Source organism: Protopterus annectens, chromosome 5.part0, assembly GCF_019279795.1.
Source record: "Protopterus annectens isolate FY-2018-M chromosome 5.part0, PAN1.0, whole genome shotgun sequence".
NCBI classification, from domain to species: domain Eukaryota; kingdom Metazoa; phylum Chordata; order Ceratodontiformes; family Protopteridae; genus Protopterus; species Protopterus annectens.
This window is the reverse complement of record NC_056735.1, coordinates 1,151,086,642-1,151,106,717: the sequence shown is the minus strand read 5'-3', so window position 1 is coordinate 1,151,106,717 and position 20,076 is coordinate 1,151,086,642. Positions and strand designations below refer to the sequence as shown.

The window sequence follows — 20,076 nt, the reverse complement described above, 5'->3', positions numbered from 1 at the left end:
AAGATAGAAGGCTTCCCTCCAACATGGAAAGGCTTGGGAGGCTTAGAATCTTACAAAGAGTCCTGGATCCAGCAGATCTGTACCTGGACTAGACTAGTAACAGGAAAAGCAGGAAACAAGTGCAAACACAGGCTTTTAAATCAGAAGGTTGAAAGAGATGGAAAAGCTTCCCAAACGGTCAATAAACTATACTTTCTGCGCCAGAAACCACTCCTCCTGTGGTAGATAGGTTACCTAGTGCTTACCACTCCCATTGATAAGCTAGAAGGCTTCTCTCCAACACAGAAGGGCTTGGGGGGCTCAAAAGCTTACCAACAGTCCTGGATACAGCAAATCTGTACCTGGATTACACTAGTTATAGGAAAGGCGAGGACCAAACGCAAAACAGGCTTTTAACCAGAAAGTAGAAAGAGATGGAAAAACTGCCCAAACAGCCAATGAACTACAATTTCAGGGCCAAAACCCACTTTTCCTGTGGTAGATAGGCTACCTAGTGCTTACCACTCCCACTGATAAGCTAGAAGGCTTCCCTCCAACACAGAAAGGCTTGGGGGGCTCAGAAGCTTACCAACAGTCCCGGATACAGCAAGTCTGTATCTGGACTTGACTAGTTACAGGAAAGGCAGGAAACAAGCTTAGATTTTTTTTTTGTTACAGAAAAGCAGCTAAAACAGCAGTAAATACAATTCAAATTGTAGTGCAGGCCAGCACACCTGAGCATGTGGCAACACTACGGCAAATACAGTTCAAATAAATGCAATTAAATTAACAAATTACTAAAAAACAAGTGCAGAAGGCAGTAAATTAGAAGGCTACTAACAAGCAGTAATAAGTGCAGATTAAGAGTGACTGAACAGATAGCACGCAGAAGAGCAGCTAAGACAGTTACAGTAAGAGCAGATGAATAAGATATATATATATATATATATATATATATATATATATATATATACACATACATATATATATATATATATATATATATATATATATATATATATATACACATACATATATATACATTTTTTTTTGAGGGAAGGAACAGAGCAGGATTAAGAGGCTACAGGGTTTGTTCTTCCCAAATGCTCACTTTGTACACAGTAGGAGTGCCTGAAATCAGAATATGACCTCACTGCACTCAGTTGAGTGAGCAAATGAGATGGGCCCAGAAGGAGTATCCAAATGCAAATCTACAAGAGGGGTGGGACAATTTCAAAGCCACCGACATTAACACCAAAACAAGAACAGGGAGGGTGAGTGGGGAACTAACTGTAGAGAGACAGCCACAACTTCAGTTGAGTTAATATTCAGTGAAAAACACAAATAAATAAATTAAATACAATACTATATGCAAAAGAGCAGATAAAAGTGTACTTAAATTTACTTATACATCCAGCTGATTTCAGGTAGATGTTAGCCAGCCAAAGCTCTGATATTAAGCAGAAATAACTCAAAATGTACCACTTATATAAGGCATGATGAGCTGAAACTACCCCCACTGCTATCAATGGCTACACAGAAATTCTAAAAAGTACTCTGTAGAGAGACATCCACAACTTCAGTTGAGTTCATATTCAGTGAAAAACACAAATAAATAAATTAAATACAATACTATATGCAAAAGAGCAGATAAAATTGTACTTAAATTTACTTATACAGCCAGCTGATTTCAGGTAGATGTTAGCCAGCCAAAGCTCTGACATTAAGCAGAAATAACTTAAAATGTACCACTTATATAAGGCAAGACAGGATGTTAGTGATGAGCTGAAACTACTCCCCACTGCTATCAATGGCTACACAGAAATTCTAAAAGTACTCTGTAGAGAGACAGCCACAACTTCAGTTGAGTTAATATTCAGTGAAAAACACAAATAAATAAATTAAATACAATACTATATGCAAAAGAGCAGATAAAAGTGTACTTAAATTCACTTATACATCCAGCTGATTTCAGGTAGATGTTAGCCAGCCAAAGCTCTGATATTAAGCAGAAATAACTCAAAATGTACCACTTATATAAGGCAAGACAGGATGTTAGTGATGAGCTGAAACTACCCCCACTGCTATCAATGGCTACACAGAAATTCTAAAAAGTACTCTGTAGAGAAACAGCCACAACTTCAGTTGAGTTAATATTCAGTGAAAAACACAAATAAATAAAGGAAATGCAATACTATATGCAAAAGAGCAGATAAAAGTGTACTTAAATTCACTTATACATCCAGCTGATTTCAGGTATATGTTAGCTGGCCAAAGCTCTGATATTAAACAGAAATAACTGAAAATGTACCACTTATATAAGGCAAGACAGGATGTCAGTGATGAGGTGAAACTATCCCCCACTGCTATCAATGGCTACACAGAAATTCTAAAAAGTACTCCATAGAGAGACAGCCACAACTTCAGTTGAGTTAATATTCAGTGAAAAACACAAATAAATAAATTAAATATGATACTATATGCAAAAGAGCAGATAAAAGTGTACTTAAATTCACTTATACGTCCAGCTGATTTCAGGTAGATGTTAGCCGGCCAAAGCTCTGATATTAAGCAGAGATAACTCAAAATGTACCACTTATATAAGGCAAGACAGGACGTTAGTGATGAGCTGAAACTACTCCCACTGCTATCAATGGCTACACAGAAATTCTAAAAAGTACTCTGTAGAGAGACAGCCACAACTTCAGTTGAGTTAATATTCAGTGAAAAACACAAATAAATAAATTAAATACAATACTATATGCAAATGAGCAGATAAAAGTGTACTTAAATTCACTTATACATCCAGCTGATTTCAGGTAGATGTTAGCCAGCCAAAGGGAGAGAATTTAACATGGTACTAATGAAGAGTACGGTAAAGTATATGGAAAGTGGAAAGTAATAAGCATTGTTGGAAACATTAATGAAATAGAACAAGCAGGTTGACATAACGGTTAAGGTGTTTACCTTGTAGGCACAAGGTGGAGGGTTTGATTCTCACATGGGGTAATTGTTTAGGCTTAAAATGGTCCACAAGGGTAGTTAGTGTAGCACTAATCTATGAACTATGAGATAATTACAGGGAGCAAAAAACTGCATGGATAGTGATGAAGGGAAGTTAATGGAAAATGCAGCAGAGGAGGAAAGATGTGATTCATATAATAGGACAGCTGCATGACAACGGAATTTGGGGATAAAATCTTCTGTATAGGCTAGGAAATAATTTCGACTGTGTAAGCTGGATATCTTGCAGTATTTCAAGATGTTGGCTATGGTGTAGGGTGTTGGGGAGGGGGAGGAATAAGAAACTATGTCTAATGAGGGAGGCAAAGTCATCTATACATTTATTGATGAGCAAAGTGGGAAAAGTCAACCAGCCAATAACAAGACACATGAGTCAGGGAACTGCCAATCCCCATAAAGTTGAAGGAATGGGCAGAGCTATTGGAATAATAAAAGGACTAAGATCTTCAAATAGACTTTATTTGCATTTTATCTAAGTTTGTTAAGTGAAGAACTGAACTACTCTGGGGGCCGTTTTTAGCCATTTCCCATACCTTTAGGTAGTAACAATAATGCACAATATACAACTGAGATAAACACAAAGTAATATGAAAATACAGTATTGATGACACATGAGATTTCTACATAGATGGTTCCAGTCACAGGAGGAAATGCAGAGAAAAGATTCTGAGATTGCAGAATTGGAGTCATTTTATTTTTGAGTTATACCTCTAGCAGTTAGCACAAAGGATTAAGGCTATGAGCTGTTAATGTGCTGCTTCCTAGTCCAGGATTTACGTCTGTCAACCTCCATTTACATCTCTAAACTAGACGGTGCTCCTGAATCGAGCCTGAAAAGGGTCCATGTTGATTAATTCTCTGCCCTGGTTAGCAAATATAAAGAAAGAAAGAAACAAAGAATAAATAAATTTAACATCAGACTGCTTGACTATACTTGTCCAGAACAGGTCAGGGCAGGAGGGGAGTAAGAATAATGTGGTAATATCCCTTGGGTGGAACAAATCAGGGCAGGAGGGGAGTAAGAGTAATGTGGTACTACCCCTTGGCTACTTCAGGGTATGCATCTTTGATTTAGACATGGAGGGAAAAGTGGAGGGGGTTTAAATTAATTCCCAGAATATTTATTGGGATTATTTAATGGTTAATTGGAAAGAGGGTAAGGTGATGAAAATGAAAATATAAAGCAGTGGAGAAAACAGGGAAAAGCTACTGGGAGAATTATGGGAGGAACAGGACTGAGGAAGTTTGTAAGGGAATAGAGAGCAACTTGAGAGGTCAGAAAACCCTGGAGGAGAGGAGGTCTTGTGATATGCAAACAGGTATATAGGCAGAAGAGATACCATAATTTTTCATGTAGACAGCTGTGAAAAAGACTAAAAAATGTGTAAAATGGTTAGGTTATTAAGAAAGTTTATAAAAAGAAAAACTGCCTTATTAGTTATCTGTGTACATACATGCATGTGTGTATATTTATGCATTTTAGACATGCATGTTTATTTATACATATTAGATGACACGTGAGGTATGACATCTGCACCATGATATAAACATCACATGGTACCTATACAGGTATTGGTGCATGCACCACTACTTCACTAAAGCCTTCTCTTTTGCAAATGGATGCTATGGAGCCATTTGACAGGTTGAAATTGTTGCCATTTGACACCATTGGTGTATAACTATCAGCATCCGAACAAGTAACAAGATTGTGCTGTTCTTTTTTTTTTTTTTTTTTTAATAATGGCCCTAAAAAAGCAGTTGCAAAATAAAAAAGTATAAAATGTAATCTCAAAAACTGTGGGTGGAAATGGGCATAGACTGTTGGCCCCATAGCTGTTAGTATCATCATAGGATATCAGACAGTGAATGATTATTCAGAGAGAAGTCAATTTCTTTACTGACAGCTGGTTATAGTTAAGGAGGGTTGTTACCACATTACTCTTACACTTTGAAAGCAAAATAAAAAAAAAAAACATTCTGACATCATAACTATTGGCTTCTGTACACTTCTGTGTTTCGCAAAGATGCTCCCATTTAACTGCTACTGAAGAAGTTCACTTACGAATCCCAATTATCACACCTGGGGCTGGTAAGCTGGAATGTGGGTGTATCCTCACCATCCCACAGTATCACAGATAATAGTAATACTTGTGTCCCGAATACCAAGCTTGGTGTGTGTGTGTGTGTGTGTGTGTGTGTGTGTGTGTGTGTGTGTGTGTGTGTGTGTGTGTGTGTGTGTGTGTGTGTACACGCATGTGCATATGTAAGTGGGGTACTGAATTGCTAATGCAAAACTGAAGGCATTATCTAGAAGGCTAACGCATGGTGGAAAAGCAGACAGAGTTATGACAGGTCAGATACAGTAAGTAAAAATGTTTAAAAGGCTTATACTGTCCTGACAATCAGCTAAAGCACAGAGTTATAACATGCACATGCATCATGAAATGTGAGTTCACAACAACAGAGAAATGAAATCAGAAGTGGGAGCTATATTAATACCAGTGACACTAGGATTCTCTTGAAACAGGCAGGTGTCAATGTCTGAAGAAAAATGAGTATATGGTTATCTAGATGACTGCTTTAAAAGTAAATTAACACTAAATTCTGTTTAGATGGAAAATGTGCAGCATGTTCTGTCTCAAAATATACACTCATATCAGTATTTATAAAGAAATATGACTTCAGTGACTCACTTATGCCTTCACCATTCATGAATTATAAGTTTGCTCTTTGGAGGTGAAGATAAATTGCATTCCTAAAGTTAAGTGGTTAAATATTGCTTTGTAAAATCCACACAGACATCTGATTCAGCACTGACCATTTGTCTTAATAAAAAGGGAGTAGGTAGTGCTGCGAATCAGGAATGTGGCATGTAAGAGTTTATCCTCATAAATAATGTAAAGCAAAGTTTTCTAAATCTGGCCAGCAAGTATCCAATATGTTTATTTTTGGTTTAAAAGTTTTCCAGTGAGTTGTTTGTGTGGAAATTTAACTGCATATCTTTGATGTCACTGTTATGTTTATCTGTGTCTTTCACGTTGCCCAAGATTCAGTAATGGTTCCTGTCTCATTGGTTAGGAATTACTGCCCTTTGCCATTCCTATAAATATAAACGTTAAAGTCATGGACAGTGCTGACACAAATGAGTTTTGATCACTTTATATCTATTCTATATGCAATGACTCCCATCTGTCAGATTTAACTCTCCTTCCCGTCCTCTTTAGTTATTTCAAATAATCTAATGACCACATGTAATGAATTAACCTATGCCTGCATAACAACTCAACTGATTTAACACTGTTTATGAAAACATATCAACACACCATTTGTTTCAAAAAGCATTTATAAAAGTCGCTGTCAAACAACTTTTTTTCATTAAACAGTATTGCGGGTTGTTTCCATACATATCTACAAATATCTACAGTTATATCTACATTCACTTTTGCAAAGGTCGCTCTTTGGCTTTCAGTTTCTTAAGGAGCAATGTTCTTATCTGGTAGCCCGTGAAAATAAATAGACTGACTTCATTAAAAGTTAAATGTAATGCTTTGGCACTAATTAAGATACAAGTGATAAATGCACATGAGAAATGCAATACTTACAATGTTGTCTTGGACAGTAATTCTAGACACTCGCCTTGAAAGGTGCCTTGAATATTTGCTAGAAGATAACTTACTACATTGTCTCTGGCTTGCATTTCAATACTTCCTATACTTTCTGCTTCTTGTTTAAAAGTCCGTGAGCAATTGCTTGTACCACTCAGCAGAAGTGTTAAAAAATGACATTATTTTAGTATGCAAACGGACATTCAGTTAACAGTAAAATAAATACAATGACACAATGCTACCTTGCTTTGATGACAACTGCTAAGTGGTATATGGTGGGTTAGAAGCTGTATAAATGTGTGTACAGCACCCACTCAAGTTATTAGCTAAAAAATAAATACGAATCTAATGAACTCTAGCAAGCCTGCAGTGACTAATTGGAAACTGGCAAGAAACAAATATGCAAGTTAATGTTAAGCTACAAAGGCCACATGTGAATTCGTCCACTGCAGCCTACAGCTCCATTTAAAGTTTTAAACAAAAACCTTATGGCTTCTTCCCAGCAGGAAAAGTGCAGTTGTCACTTGAAAAAATACACTCCTATGTTCTGCGGGACTAGTTATGAGTCCACCCTTTTGGTGTAGCAGTCTAAGGGCTCTTTATGTTTCTTTTTAAGCTTTGCAGACAGGTAATGCATCAGAGTCAAAAGGCAGTAATCCACAGCACTTTGAGAGGAGGGGTGTCGTCATCTGAAAGCCTGTTTTGCCATTACCTGGCTGGCCAACGCTAGCCACTCTGTTCCCTTTTATACGCATTAAAACTCTTGCAGCAGGTCTTTGACTGAGTCACTGCTGATTCTGCATGGAACTTTCCGATGCTGGAGAGTGTCTTCTGTGACCATAATGTCTGGGAGCATTCACTGTGCTGAAACCATAAGAACTCATTTCCAAACTTGGAACCACCCAACATCTGCAACCACGTGCACATCAAGCATCTGTCTGCTGCTGTATCTCGGGTTATGTTATCTGGGACCGTAATCATAGTTTGCAGGTCCTCCTGGAGCAGAGTACATGTTGGTAGCACCAGGGTTCATATGGTGATGGTGGTAGCTGTGTCCTCTGACACTAGGCAGCGGGTAAGGCGTTGGCCGGGTTTTGGCTCCCAAATAATGGTCATAGGAAGTTGGGTATTTGTAAGGGTGATGATGAAGGGTCTCTGGGTGCTGGGAGTGTGGATCTAACCGTAGTTCATGAGGTGGGCTTGGTCTGCTTGTAACTGGGACTGCATGAAGTCCACCCGTGACTGAATGTGCTGGGCTCAGAACCCGGGACATCAGCTGTTGGTGAGCTGGTTCTGCAAGAAGAGACGTTCCATTTGGATCCCTGTCATACTCTCGTCTGTTTTCCACATCTGCAAGTAAAAACAAAGCTTTTAATTGTGATTAAATGTAAACTTGGCCATAACAAGTTATGCCCACCTGTAATGTATGAAGCAAGATATCAACTCATACTACAAAAAACGTAACCTATTATGAGAGCTTTGAGGTTGTTTTTGTAGATCTTGTTTAAAAATTTCTAATAAGCATAAGTACAAATAAACGATGCATTTAGTCCCCTCCGACTACTTTCTCAAAGGGGTACAAAAGAAATAGATCATGGTCTGTATGAAATATATTTGCACCTTCTTCATATTTTTGTTAGGGTTTTGCATGTTTAAATATTATACAAATAAATATGTATTTTAAGTAACATCTGTTCTATCATTTCTTTGTATATAGGATTCAGTTCACTCATATTAAAACTCAAAACACTTGTAAGCCACACAGCCATAAAATCCATGGCTAGAAGTGGTTACATTCCAGCAAATGATTTGCCGCTACTCAGAAATCCAACATTACAATCATAAGCATGAACCAGGCATTTAAAGCCTTGCCAAAGACAAAACTGAAATATATCAAAATACATTAGACGATCAGGTACTGGGGATATATAACCTTCGCTAAAAATTGTCCTGGTAGCATGCATACCAGGCACACCTCTTAACATCTTCATGCAAGAAATCTGGCCAAAGCCAAAACCAATAAGGGACAAAGGCTCAAAAATGGGGACAGATTTTAAATATTGCTCTTACAGACTTAAAAAGTTGGCAGAATAACAGGTTTTGAATTAATATGTATCTTCTGAACAATACAAAGTCTGAAACTTAAATTTCTAATGTTATTTAGTGACTTAAATCCTCAGTGATTTCTGATTTGCCACAAAACCAAAGATTTTATGAAAAACAGACCAAAAATATTAGGCAAAAATCTGAACATTCTACAAACATCTGGACAATTGAGATGTATGATACTAGTAATTGTTTCTAGGCATCTCTTGAATGTGATTTTAGAAGTCAAATGAATATCATACACATTGCAGTACTGAATCTGCCCACTTCCAGATTTTGAAAATGTACCTTTATCGGACCCATTCTGTTGTGAGGGTGATGACACTGGATTTCGAGTTCTTGCAAATGCACTCATTATGGGAAGTGATCCTGGCCTATGATTCCTGGGCCTGGTGAAAATGAAAGAATGATACCTTATGTTATAGAAATATACAAATGCATTTTATTATTATTATTATTATTACTACTACTACCACCAATTTACCTATTACCCATGATGCCTTGCTTTTCTATATAATTAGCTTGAAGAGGTACAGTGTAACCATTGCAAAACAAATCTGTTCTCAATACTGATGCTTGAAAGCAGCTGCTTGAGTGATTATGTCAAAAGTAGGAATAAATAAATAAATAAGAATTGCCATGCTGGTCCATTAACAGAAAGCACAAAGGCACTGGAACACATGCGTGATGTAATACCTTTTATTGGACTAACACTGCTTTTGCAGTTACTGGAGCTTTTGGACTACTATTCAGAAGCTCTTCATCAGTGGTTATTGATAACTGACTCTGTCAAGTGTATGAGAGTTTGCAGACTTTGGGGTTAAGAAAGGCATAGGTAGGGATTATTATTCAACATAATTATGCAGTACTTTAAAAAGTTAAAACTTAAATTTGATTGACATGGTACTCAAATATTTAAATATTCCAAGTTAGCTTTTGTCACTTTAAAGTATTAGTTATTTGTCTTTGACATATATTGTACATTGCATAGCATTACAGGTAACAGTACAGATTGCAAATACATCTTCTGATAGTAATAAATGAAAATTAACTAATGCCTCCTGAAACTGTATTACATATCATAACTGACAGAGTAGAATAACTGAAACAGCATGACAAATCATGCACACTATTCTGAATTAGAAGTGCAAAACAATTTGATGATGCAATTGTTATACCACTGACATCTGATTAAGAAAGTCCACACATTTTTTTCTGTTTATTTTTTAGTTCTCAGCCCTCTGAAATGCAGTAGTTGGTTATCCAAACTCATACTAGATGGCCAGTTTATGTTGAAAGGGATTTGGAAAGAGGAAACAGCATTTTCATACATCAAAAACACACATTTACAGCTCAAACAAATAAGAGAACTATATAGCCCACTGAATTGTATTTATGCAGTCTTAAATTTTCAGATGTGGATATGTATGTTTTAGTTTGCAGCATTATTGGGCAGCAGTTGACAAATGAGATAAGCTCCCATCTGAACAGTACTGACAACAATGAATTATCAATTATGTTTACATGCTGCGTTCATCGTGGAGCAAAAATGTCTGCAAAATTGACTGGCCTAATTACCCCTGCCCCTTCATACCGCTCATCAAATAATTCCTAATTTTAAATGTACATGTGTGTGTGTGTATGTGTGTGTGTGTGTGTGTGTGTGTGTGTGTGTGTGTGTGTGTGTGTGTGTGTGTGTGTGTGTGTGTGTGTGTGTGTGTACAGGAATATGTGTAATGTTATGGTTTCTCTTATTCTGTATGTTTTTTTCAGAAACAAGTATAATTATAGTTACAACAAAGGTAATAAATGCAGCTCTCAGCATTCCATTTCCAAAATGACCATTTCCTTGACTTACGTTCAGTCTCTCACATCTCACACTTTACAAATGAACTAAAAGCTTATTTTCTCAATTCCAGGACCTGCCCTTGCCATGACCCCACCTAGTCTTCCTTCCCTTTATGTACCCTCAAAAGGTCCATAGTTAGTACCTCATTACACCTCTCTCTCCAATGTGTCTACTATGCATTTGCATAATTTTATACAAACAAAAAAATGTTCTTGTTGACCTATTAAACTATATCAATGTAAAATTATGTTACTAAGCTTCTTTTAATGCAACTTTAACTTTATGCATGTAACCCAACATATGTGAATCTTTTTGCTATAACTGCTATTATATCAATATTGTTTAAAATTGTACTTGTTTAAAAATGTACTACTGGAGCTTTTCTTCTCGGGTCTCCACTGAAAATGGGCCACAAGCCTAGTTGGACAAACCCGGTTAACAAATGTCAATAAATAAATAAAAATAAATAAATAAAATGATGAACTCTGTCTCTCATAATGTGGAACAAATGGGCAAAATGTTGAACACAATAGGAGTCTCACACAGGATGGTTAAAACATGCTAGTTTATACTTAGAAAAGGTTATTTTGATGAATAAGTATGATTCAATACTATTTGTAATGGATATCAGAGGAAAAAATCCTAATATTGAATGTCTGGTTGTCAACCTTTGCAATGTGGAACTACAAGGAACATGGACTTTTTCAAACACAAAATGAGGAACATTCACTGTATTGAGGTACTCTTGAAAGGTCGTAAAAGATCACACTGGCACCTGTGGGGGGATTCTAGGTTTTAAAAGAAAATCGATGCTTACCATCTCTCATCAGTATAATCAGCACTGAAATAGTGTATTCAAAACACAAGTCATCCAATAAAAACTGGGGGCATGATTTATTTCTCTCTGTATTTTAATATTATCAATACACGTAATTATTCGAGGACGTACTTCTATAAGCAACTGTTCTATTATCAGGTCACAGAAATAAGAAAAGAAGGGAAAGGTAATGTAAGATCAACTTACCAGTCTTCGGGATCACAATCTCTGAATCCTTTTGCAAATGGATTACTTGCAATTTTTAATTGCGTAATCTAAAAATAAATTAAAATCAATATCACACTATTAATGCTCTGTAGTACAGTTTGTAAATGTGCTGTCTTTTCTGAGTATGCAGACTACGTTAGTGAAATTATGCAGTGCAATAAATGTGTCAGTAAACAAAACATGCATAAGTAAATAAAGATGAATTACAATCCTGGACAGAAGTAAGATAGTTTTTACAATAAATCAACAGTACATCCTAGAAATGCTCTAAGTGATCCACTGATGTTCTCATAAAGGCTATTTAAGGACAGAAAAAAAACAACAATCCCTATTTAACTCAGGATGGCTGAACAGAAGGTTAGCCCATACCAAGCACAATATCTACTAGAAGTGGACTACTAGAGAATTAATAGGTTCATAGGTTCAAAGGTGGTTACTGGGCTGTTGATCTGAAAGTCTTTATAAGCCTAGCTATGTGTACCCAATATAATACTAGAGAAACCCAATATAAGGGATCTTGCCTAAACTCGAGATCTTAGCAATGACTGTCCATTTCTAGGAGGGTCATAGATGAAATCTCTGGCAGGGGTTTATGGTTTCTCGTCTGGTTTGAGAGGTGTGGGCAAGTTATTTCCTGGACATGCTCTTGCACAAACCCTGCTTAGGAAATAAATGTCTTAAGGCAGCTGAAAGAACACAACCAGTTATTTTTGTTTTTGAATAGTATAGCCTACTAAGCATATGTGTACTTAACCTACTTGGTTTTAACTTCAATCGCAGTACTGCTATTCCTTTTATTCCTGTCTAGACTATATGATAGTATTAATGAAATGTATAACATATATTATTCATTTTGTGCTTGCATCTAAGACTGAATCAGCATTTGTAACTGTACGTTGTATATATATATATTGTACTGTTATTTATAAATCTGAAGCTTTTCTACCTGTGCCTCCACTGAAAAAGGACATTTTGTCCACTCGGACTTTCCCAGTGTAATGTAAAATAAATAAATTAAAATAAAATTATGTCAACATTACCAGCAAAGCCTTGGAAACCAAGCTAAATTCAGTATTTGCTGTTTTTAACAGTTAAAATGCATAGCTTCCTCTTTTGCCCTGCTGTTTTATTACCTGCTATGTATTATCTATTACATTAGAAAGCTGAGTTGACCATAGGTTCATAGTTTCTTACTAAGCTTACAATCAAGGAGACCATCCTAAAGTTCAGACACATCACCCAGTACTATACTAAGCTAACAATGTCTCCCATTTAGAAAATGTTCTTCACATGTCCCAGGTGAAAATATGTGATCAGCCATCTAATCATCCTGACTGCTTTTAAAAGTTACTGGGGAAGTAGTCTGTTTGATATGTGAGCACAGCCTACCTCACAGAAGGGGAATGTCGCTGAGTCACCAACACCCCCCCCCCCCCCATTATCAAGATGCTATTGTATAAGCTGCTATGTCTGATTATATAACGTGTAATTAATATTTTACTATGGCAATAGCCCAGCTGCCTGGATCATGCATGAAAACAATCCTAGGACCAGCCTACCTACTAGTCTAACAAAAGGCAAACAAACAGATAAACAAATGAATTAAGATAAATCCTCCTAAGAGTAAGAAATATTGTTAAAGTGTGTGGTGTTAACAATGTGTCCTAGGAAATCCATGCCAGAAAGAGATTTGTCCTTAATCACTAGAATTCCACTGAACAGCTAACCCAGCCACTGACCACAGACTTTTAACAGCTGTTGTTTCAGAATGTGTCATATGACTTTTGAATTTATTTATTTACTCCTACCACATAAACTCTTCAACACCGTCTCCCAAGAACTATAAACCTTAACCATCTACCACAGTGCTCTCTTACCCTTTGCCTCTACTTCCTCTCCTACCCTATACCACATAAACTCCGCCAACCCACTCCTATTCTCAACCATATACCATCCTTTTACCTCTCCCACCTCCCCTCATTCTTCTCTGTCTAACTTCCCCCAAAAAACTTAGTTTTTTATCTGTACATAAATGTTTATATACATGTTTTTCATCTGAAATGCCTTTACTTTTTAAATAATGTTTAGACTATATGAATTTCATTTTTTGTAAATCATTACTCAGAATTAGAAATGTCATGTCTTTTTTAGCCAATTGCTTATTATCTTATGTATGCTTCCACTGTTCTACTGCTTTATTACTTTTGTATAACTTTTGTATAATTGTCTATATTCTGTGCAGCTTTTCTCCCCGGGCCTCCACTGAAAACAGGCTCTTCCAGGCTCAGTGGACCATACCGGTCATCAAACTGTAATAAATAAATAAATACTTATTAAGGTCCCAAGTTCAAGATTCTTGATTGACTCTTTTCAGTTTATTACCACTATTAATTTCAACAAATGCCTAATGTGAACTATTTTTGAGATCCTGTATATTATTTTTGCACTCTTGCGTTTGGTCCATGTTATTGATGAAAAGCATCATTGGACCAGCCGCCTTACCAGTTCGATAGATTAATAAACTAAACAAAACAATATAAAATAAATGATACAACAGTCTTAATAATTTATGTTAATCACGCTTCTTGCAATTAACTATGACTTCTCCAGCCACTGACCCCTTATAACTGGACAGACACCCTGTAAGTAACTGCTCCTGATGATTTAATTTAAATAGTTCCTGGACATCTGGACCTCACTGAATTGTAGAAGTGCAAGAAAACGCAGATCAAAATGTATTTATTTATGTATTGACGTGTGCCCATTGTCAAAATAATGTATATACGCGTGCTTTTACTTTTTTCTTGTTAGTTGACTGCATTGGCCACGTTTTTGGAAATGGAACAACAAAGACTCAGTAGAATTGTTATGTAAAATTTTATAAAACTTTATGTAGCTTTTCCAATAAGTGGTAGTAATTATTCTGCGTGGTTTACGATAATACAATTTCAAGCTAAGACAAACTATGGAATAAAGCAAGATGGATAGAAAACGGCAAGAAAAGAAAGTGTGTGTGTGTGTGTGTGTGTGTGTGTGTGTGTGTGTGTGTGTGTGTGTGTGTCCACTCCATCAGTCTATAAGTAGACCAGCGGATAAAGTCTGAGATTGTGAGTTTCCGGTATGGACTAAAAGGCAAACCTTGGGTTCTTCCACTGACAGCTCCAAGACCAGAGGTCAAGCTGATAGAAACCAGGAGAAGAAAAGAAGCAGCTGTCTGGGGCTGTCGGAGAAAGACCAACTTTAGAACAAACCGACCCTATTAAAGGGTCAGCATTACCATCCCCCCTTGTCTTCTTAGGTAAGCTAGACATTCACTGGGCAGTTCACAAATTAGTGGGGGGGGGGGGGGTAATAAGAAAATATGGGTGGACGGAACAGGTGAAGGGAAACATTCCAGCAGAAGCAGGGATATTCTGGTGGACACCTTCAAATGTTGCATTACAAGTGAGTCTGCTATGGCCCATGTTTAAAAAAACGTGGTCATATTCCTTCTCTTTGAGTAAGTCAAGTGCGAAATATACAGCTGGAAAGAATGTGCGCATTTTAGAAAAATGTAGTCCTACGCGGGTTGAATAAAATATTCTTGCCTACTGACGATTGCAAAGTATATTTGCACATACACTTTCGTTGATATGACAGTCTAAACACATCACACCTCTAAACAGCCCCGCAGACGTCCCCGATTCTGACTCGTATTTTATATCTCTCTCTCTTAATCCCTCCCAAAAACGGCGACTTTAGAAGAAATGTGGTGAATTACACTTAATGAAAAATGACAATAATGAGAGGTATAGAATTCATTATTTTACTTCGGAAGTGCTCTTGATTATCCCTGATTATTTCTGGATTTGTCCGTAATTCTGTTGAGACATGTCCCTGTTTCGTTGGGAGCCACGGTCCCACCAAACTCCCCGAAAATAAAGAGAATGTCCCAGACCTTTGAATTTTATTAACTGTTTTACCTTTACGAAGTTGGGTGTGTGCCCCTAAAACGTTGCACCTTTTGTTTGATAATGTTCATTAGCGTTGTCACGGCATAACCTAGTAATATGACGATGGCTATAGTCGTAAACTGTGGAAGTATTCTGGAACTGAAAATCTAACAGCCGTCAATGTATATGATGCAAGCAGACACGAATACTTGTGGCAATCTGCCACAAGGTATACATTTAAAATGAGTTTCTTACTAGAACGGTGGAACAGAGGAAGTTTGGATCGCTGATGCAGGAGTGGATATGCCTAGTATCAGTACAGGAGGCTGACCCATGAACTACTACTGCTACTTATAGTAAAATATTAAGTGGGAGGTCTACTGCACAGCATATACACAATCCCAGAGCTTGGCTAAAAAAAGTGTATTGTGGCTCAATCACCTAAATGATTAATTGTTCTGTTAATTAAAGAACACTTTAATAATTTTAATGCCATTTGTAATTACATACACTTCTGAAATGGTTCCTCGGCTTTTGCTTGCTGTTTGAAAATGTCAAAAAAAATTAAGTGACCCTAAGCAAAAAAAAAAAAAAATCCAATGTGTTTTAAACATATATCACAAATCTGAACTCATTTAGGCCCCTCATCCCGGAATTAACTCTGTATTAAAAGGGATAAATTAACCAACAGATCGTACAGAATAGCAGGAATGTTTAAACAGGTGGGTAAGGTATGAAGAACTGTCTGCCCAAGTACCCTTTCCATATACCTTTGAAGGATAGCAAAGGGCTGCCACCTCCAAACTGGCTGGTAATACAAATGTATTGAGGTGGTAAGCAGTGTGCTCGTAGTTAACTACTTTTGCCAGTAAGTATTGTGCTCTTAGTTAACTGCTTTCGCCAGTAAGCAGTGTACTCTTAGTTAACTGCTTTTGCCAGTAAGCAGTATGCTCTTAGTTAACTGCTTTCACCAGTAAGCAGTGTGCTCTTAGTTAACTGCTTTCACCAGTAAGCAGTGTGCTCTTAGTTAACTGCTTTTTCCAGTAAGCAGTGTGCTCTTAGTTAACTGCTTTTGCCAGTAAGCAGTGTGCTCTTAGTTAACTGCTTTCACCAGTAAGCAGTGTGCTCTTAGTTAACTGCTTTTGCCAGTAAGCAGTGTGCTCTTAGTTAACTGCTTTCGCCAGTAGGCAGTGTGCTTTTGGTTAACTGCTTTAGCCGGTAAGCTGGTGCTGTTGGATGCCTGCTTGAGCTGGTAAGCAGTGCTCTTGATTGCCTGCTTTTAGCCGGTAAGTAGTGTGCTCTTGGCTGCTTGCTTTATCCAGTGAATGCTCTGTTGGCAGTGAATGTGCAGGTGAGCATGAGTGCTGTATTATCATCGCTGTATTAATAAAAGCCCTATATGGCAGCTTTACATTTATTTCTGTTTTTTTTTTTACCACATCTACACATTTTTTTTTTTACATATTTGAAAAAAAAAATACAAACTGAACTAAAGCAAGCATAGGTGAAACTGTGGATGAATCTCACAAAACAACTCAGTAAATTTTCCCAGCAATATTTTCAGCACAGTATAACCAAAAAATAAAGCCTGTACCAACAATATCCCTTTTTCAATTAAAGGTAGAATTCTACTGTCTGAAGGCAGTGAAATCTTACCAGAAAACTTCACTTCCCCAACACGTTTCTTCTTGTACACATTCTACATCTTTTCAAGGTTGTATATATTACTTAGCTTGTCTTCACACACATAAGGAGCAATAAAATACTTCAAATTGACAAAAATCTATCCACTGATTGCAACATAGTACCACTGCCAGAAATACCCAAACAGCATTAAGAATATATCCCAAAAAGATTTACCCAGGGAATTACTACAGATACCGTAAAAATCAGACCATAATGGGAGCACATTCCCAGATTAAAATTTCAGTGGTCCATTTCACTCTCATCTCCTACAAGTACAAGTCAGTAACCTCTTTTAAAAATAATATCAAAGGTGACTTTTGTCATTACACTTTTCCATAACATCCAACTGCCTAAGCGCTATTCAAAAAAAAAAAAAAAACTCCCCCTGACTTAACTTCAATTTACTTCATCCATTAAAAGTTGCGAAATCGATTATAACAACAACCTACCCACTTTTTAATGGACTGCGCACCAAAAAGAAGACTGTGGAACAAGAAAGATAAGAATCTCTTGGTATAATTGCAAGTATTTCTGGGCTGAAGCATCTGGAGGTGGAAACTGGACATTTACCATTATTTCCACTATACACGTGTACTATAACAACTTTGTCAGGCACAGCTTATCAGCTTTTAAATCCAGATTCAAGGACGCAGCAAACAAACAAATGAAACAAATAAAACATAGCATTCAACCTCCCATCTCCAGAATGTGGAACACGGTTTCTTAAATATGGAACAAGTAGGCAAAATGTGGGAACACTTACTAACAGCTTGTTAACAACTTCAAGAAGGAAGCTCACAAGATGGATAAAATGTTACATTTTACACTTACAGAAAAGTTGTTACTTTTTAAGACTCCAAATGAGGAACGTTCCTCGTAATGAGATACATTTGCAATGTATGAAATAAATACTGGTACTATTAACTTAGAACTTCTTAAAGTGTTCTGATTTTAGGAGAAGTGACACATATTTGAGAAAAAAACCTATGAACCTATGAATTTATCTCAGCACTAAATAGAGCACAAAATATCTTGCAACAGCAAATGTCAAACTAAAAACATTGCAGAACCATTCTTAAAGTTAAAATCATCCAAGTAATTAACGACTTTATCAACTAACAACTAGTGGTATTATTTTAACTTACAATCTCTCAAAACTATTCTAATTTTAGGAAGGGAAGCAGCAAACGTTTGAGAAAAATAGAGGGGGGGGGCTATATAATAGGGGCAGTTAAGAGGTGTGTTGCCATGACCTCATCTATGTTATTTTCATGTGTTCACAGTTTATTTGTCTGAGCAATTGCAACAAGAAATACAACAGAACATATTTTGCATTAGCAAATGTCGAAGTGAAAACATTTTAAAATCATTCTTAACCAAGTTAAAAACTAACGCAGTAATTAATGATTTTATAAACTATTCACTCACAAAGTAAGTTAGCATAGATACAGTCTTCTCCTGAGTATCCTAAAACTAAATTAGTACAGATAATTATTCGAATTAACACTCTTAAATGAAAACCTCAATGTAAAGAAAAAGCAACAGGAAAACCGTATATTTATTATGTTTCTTCTGTCTAAGGAACTAATGTGACGTGTTTATTATAGTAACAGATCACCAAGGATTTCTGTTTTATTTCTTCCTTTTGATATTTGTTTGTTATAAGGTATGCGGCACATTGGTCAGCCACCAACTGCCTGCGTTCACTGTCTCCAGAACGGGCTCTCTGACGCGCTTTTTAATGACTGCGCACCAAAAAGGAACAAGAACGGTACGAGGCTCTTGGTATAATGCTTTGGTTTTTTTTTTAATTTACTGAAAGGCAGATTCTCAAGCTTTACTAAAGCCTTCGCTTGACAAAGTGTCCATGTGCAAACCACGTTTTGACTGCATGTACTACTGAAGTAGTACACGAGGCAAAAGGAAACATAAGGGCATGGAAGGGGTGGGAAGGGAAGGGGGTTACCTGTGACAGAAAACGGGGTTGTGCCGGTACGGTACAGCCGGACAGCTTGACGCCGGTCTTTCAATAGGATAATAAGATGCTACACATACATACATACAGCACCTTACATATCACAGATGTCTGAAAGATGTAGGAAGATGTGGACTGCAGGCTAATAGGGTTATCACCTGTTCTCACCTGTCCCACTCCCTCAGTGGGTCCTCTTGTCCAAAAAAAAAAAATAAAAAAAAAAAAAAAAAAATATTTTTTGACAAATTTATTTTATTATTTTATTTTTTATGTAGTATAAAATAGTTATTCTGTCTCTATCTGAGAAATGCCTAAATGAATAAAGAAAAAACAAATAAAATGCTACAAGAACATTTTTTTTTTTAAAAAAAAAAAAAAATGTTGTCCTTTGTCCTTGTATGTATGTTTGTGTAAAAATATCGACGTTTGCACAAAAAAAAACCACTTTGGGCATTTGAAAAGGTGGCAACCCTACAGGCCAACAGTGACACTTGCGGGAGATTTTCATACGAATCAAAGTCCTAGAACCTGTAAATACAACAAGGACTTTGTCTAAGGTATTAATCTTCATGTGAAGCAGAGTACCTGTATGACACCGTTTAAAAGGAAACTGGACAAGTGGATGAGATACCGTAAATGCATACCGGTGATTGCACCCACAACCCTCCTGGACAAGGGCAGTCATTAGTAAATGCAACTCTGGATATTGACTAGAGTATCTATGGTACTACATTGGAATGAAATGACCTCCGGGTCGATAGCATAGTAACCTCCTTATGATCCTATTAACTTGAGGTGTAAAATGATAATTTGCACTTGGCGCAAAACGTAGATGGAGGTATCAAAAGAAGAGCTGCAGCTTCTGCTAAGCTTTG

At 36.8% G+C, this 20,076-nt stretch overlaps 1 protein-coding gene across 2 annotated transcripts in view; it reads right to left on the bottom strand.

Annotated features, from left to right (window-relative positions):
* Positions 1–6,328: 6,328 nt before the first annotated feature.
* TBX1 (T-box transcription factor 1) overlaps positions 6,329–20,076 on the bottom strand; it is a 94,041-nt gene continuing 80,293 nt past the window's right edge. For both annotated transcript variants that reach the window (XM_044071003.1, XM_044071004.1), the window contains 3 exons: positions 11,588–11,655; positions 9,003–9,103; positions 6,329–7,958 (listed from right to left, as the gene is read on the bottom strand). In XM_044071003.1, the coding sequence (XP_043926938.1) occupies positions 7,570–7,958; positions 9,003–9,103; positions 11,588–11,655 (558 nt within the window). In that variant the 3' untranslated portion in view covers positions 6,329–7,569. The remainder of the gene's footprint in view (positions 7,959–9,002; positions 9,104–11,587; positions 11,656–20,076) is intronic.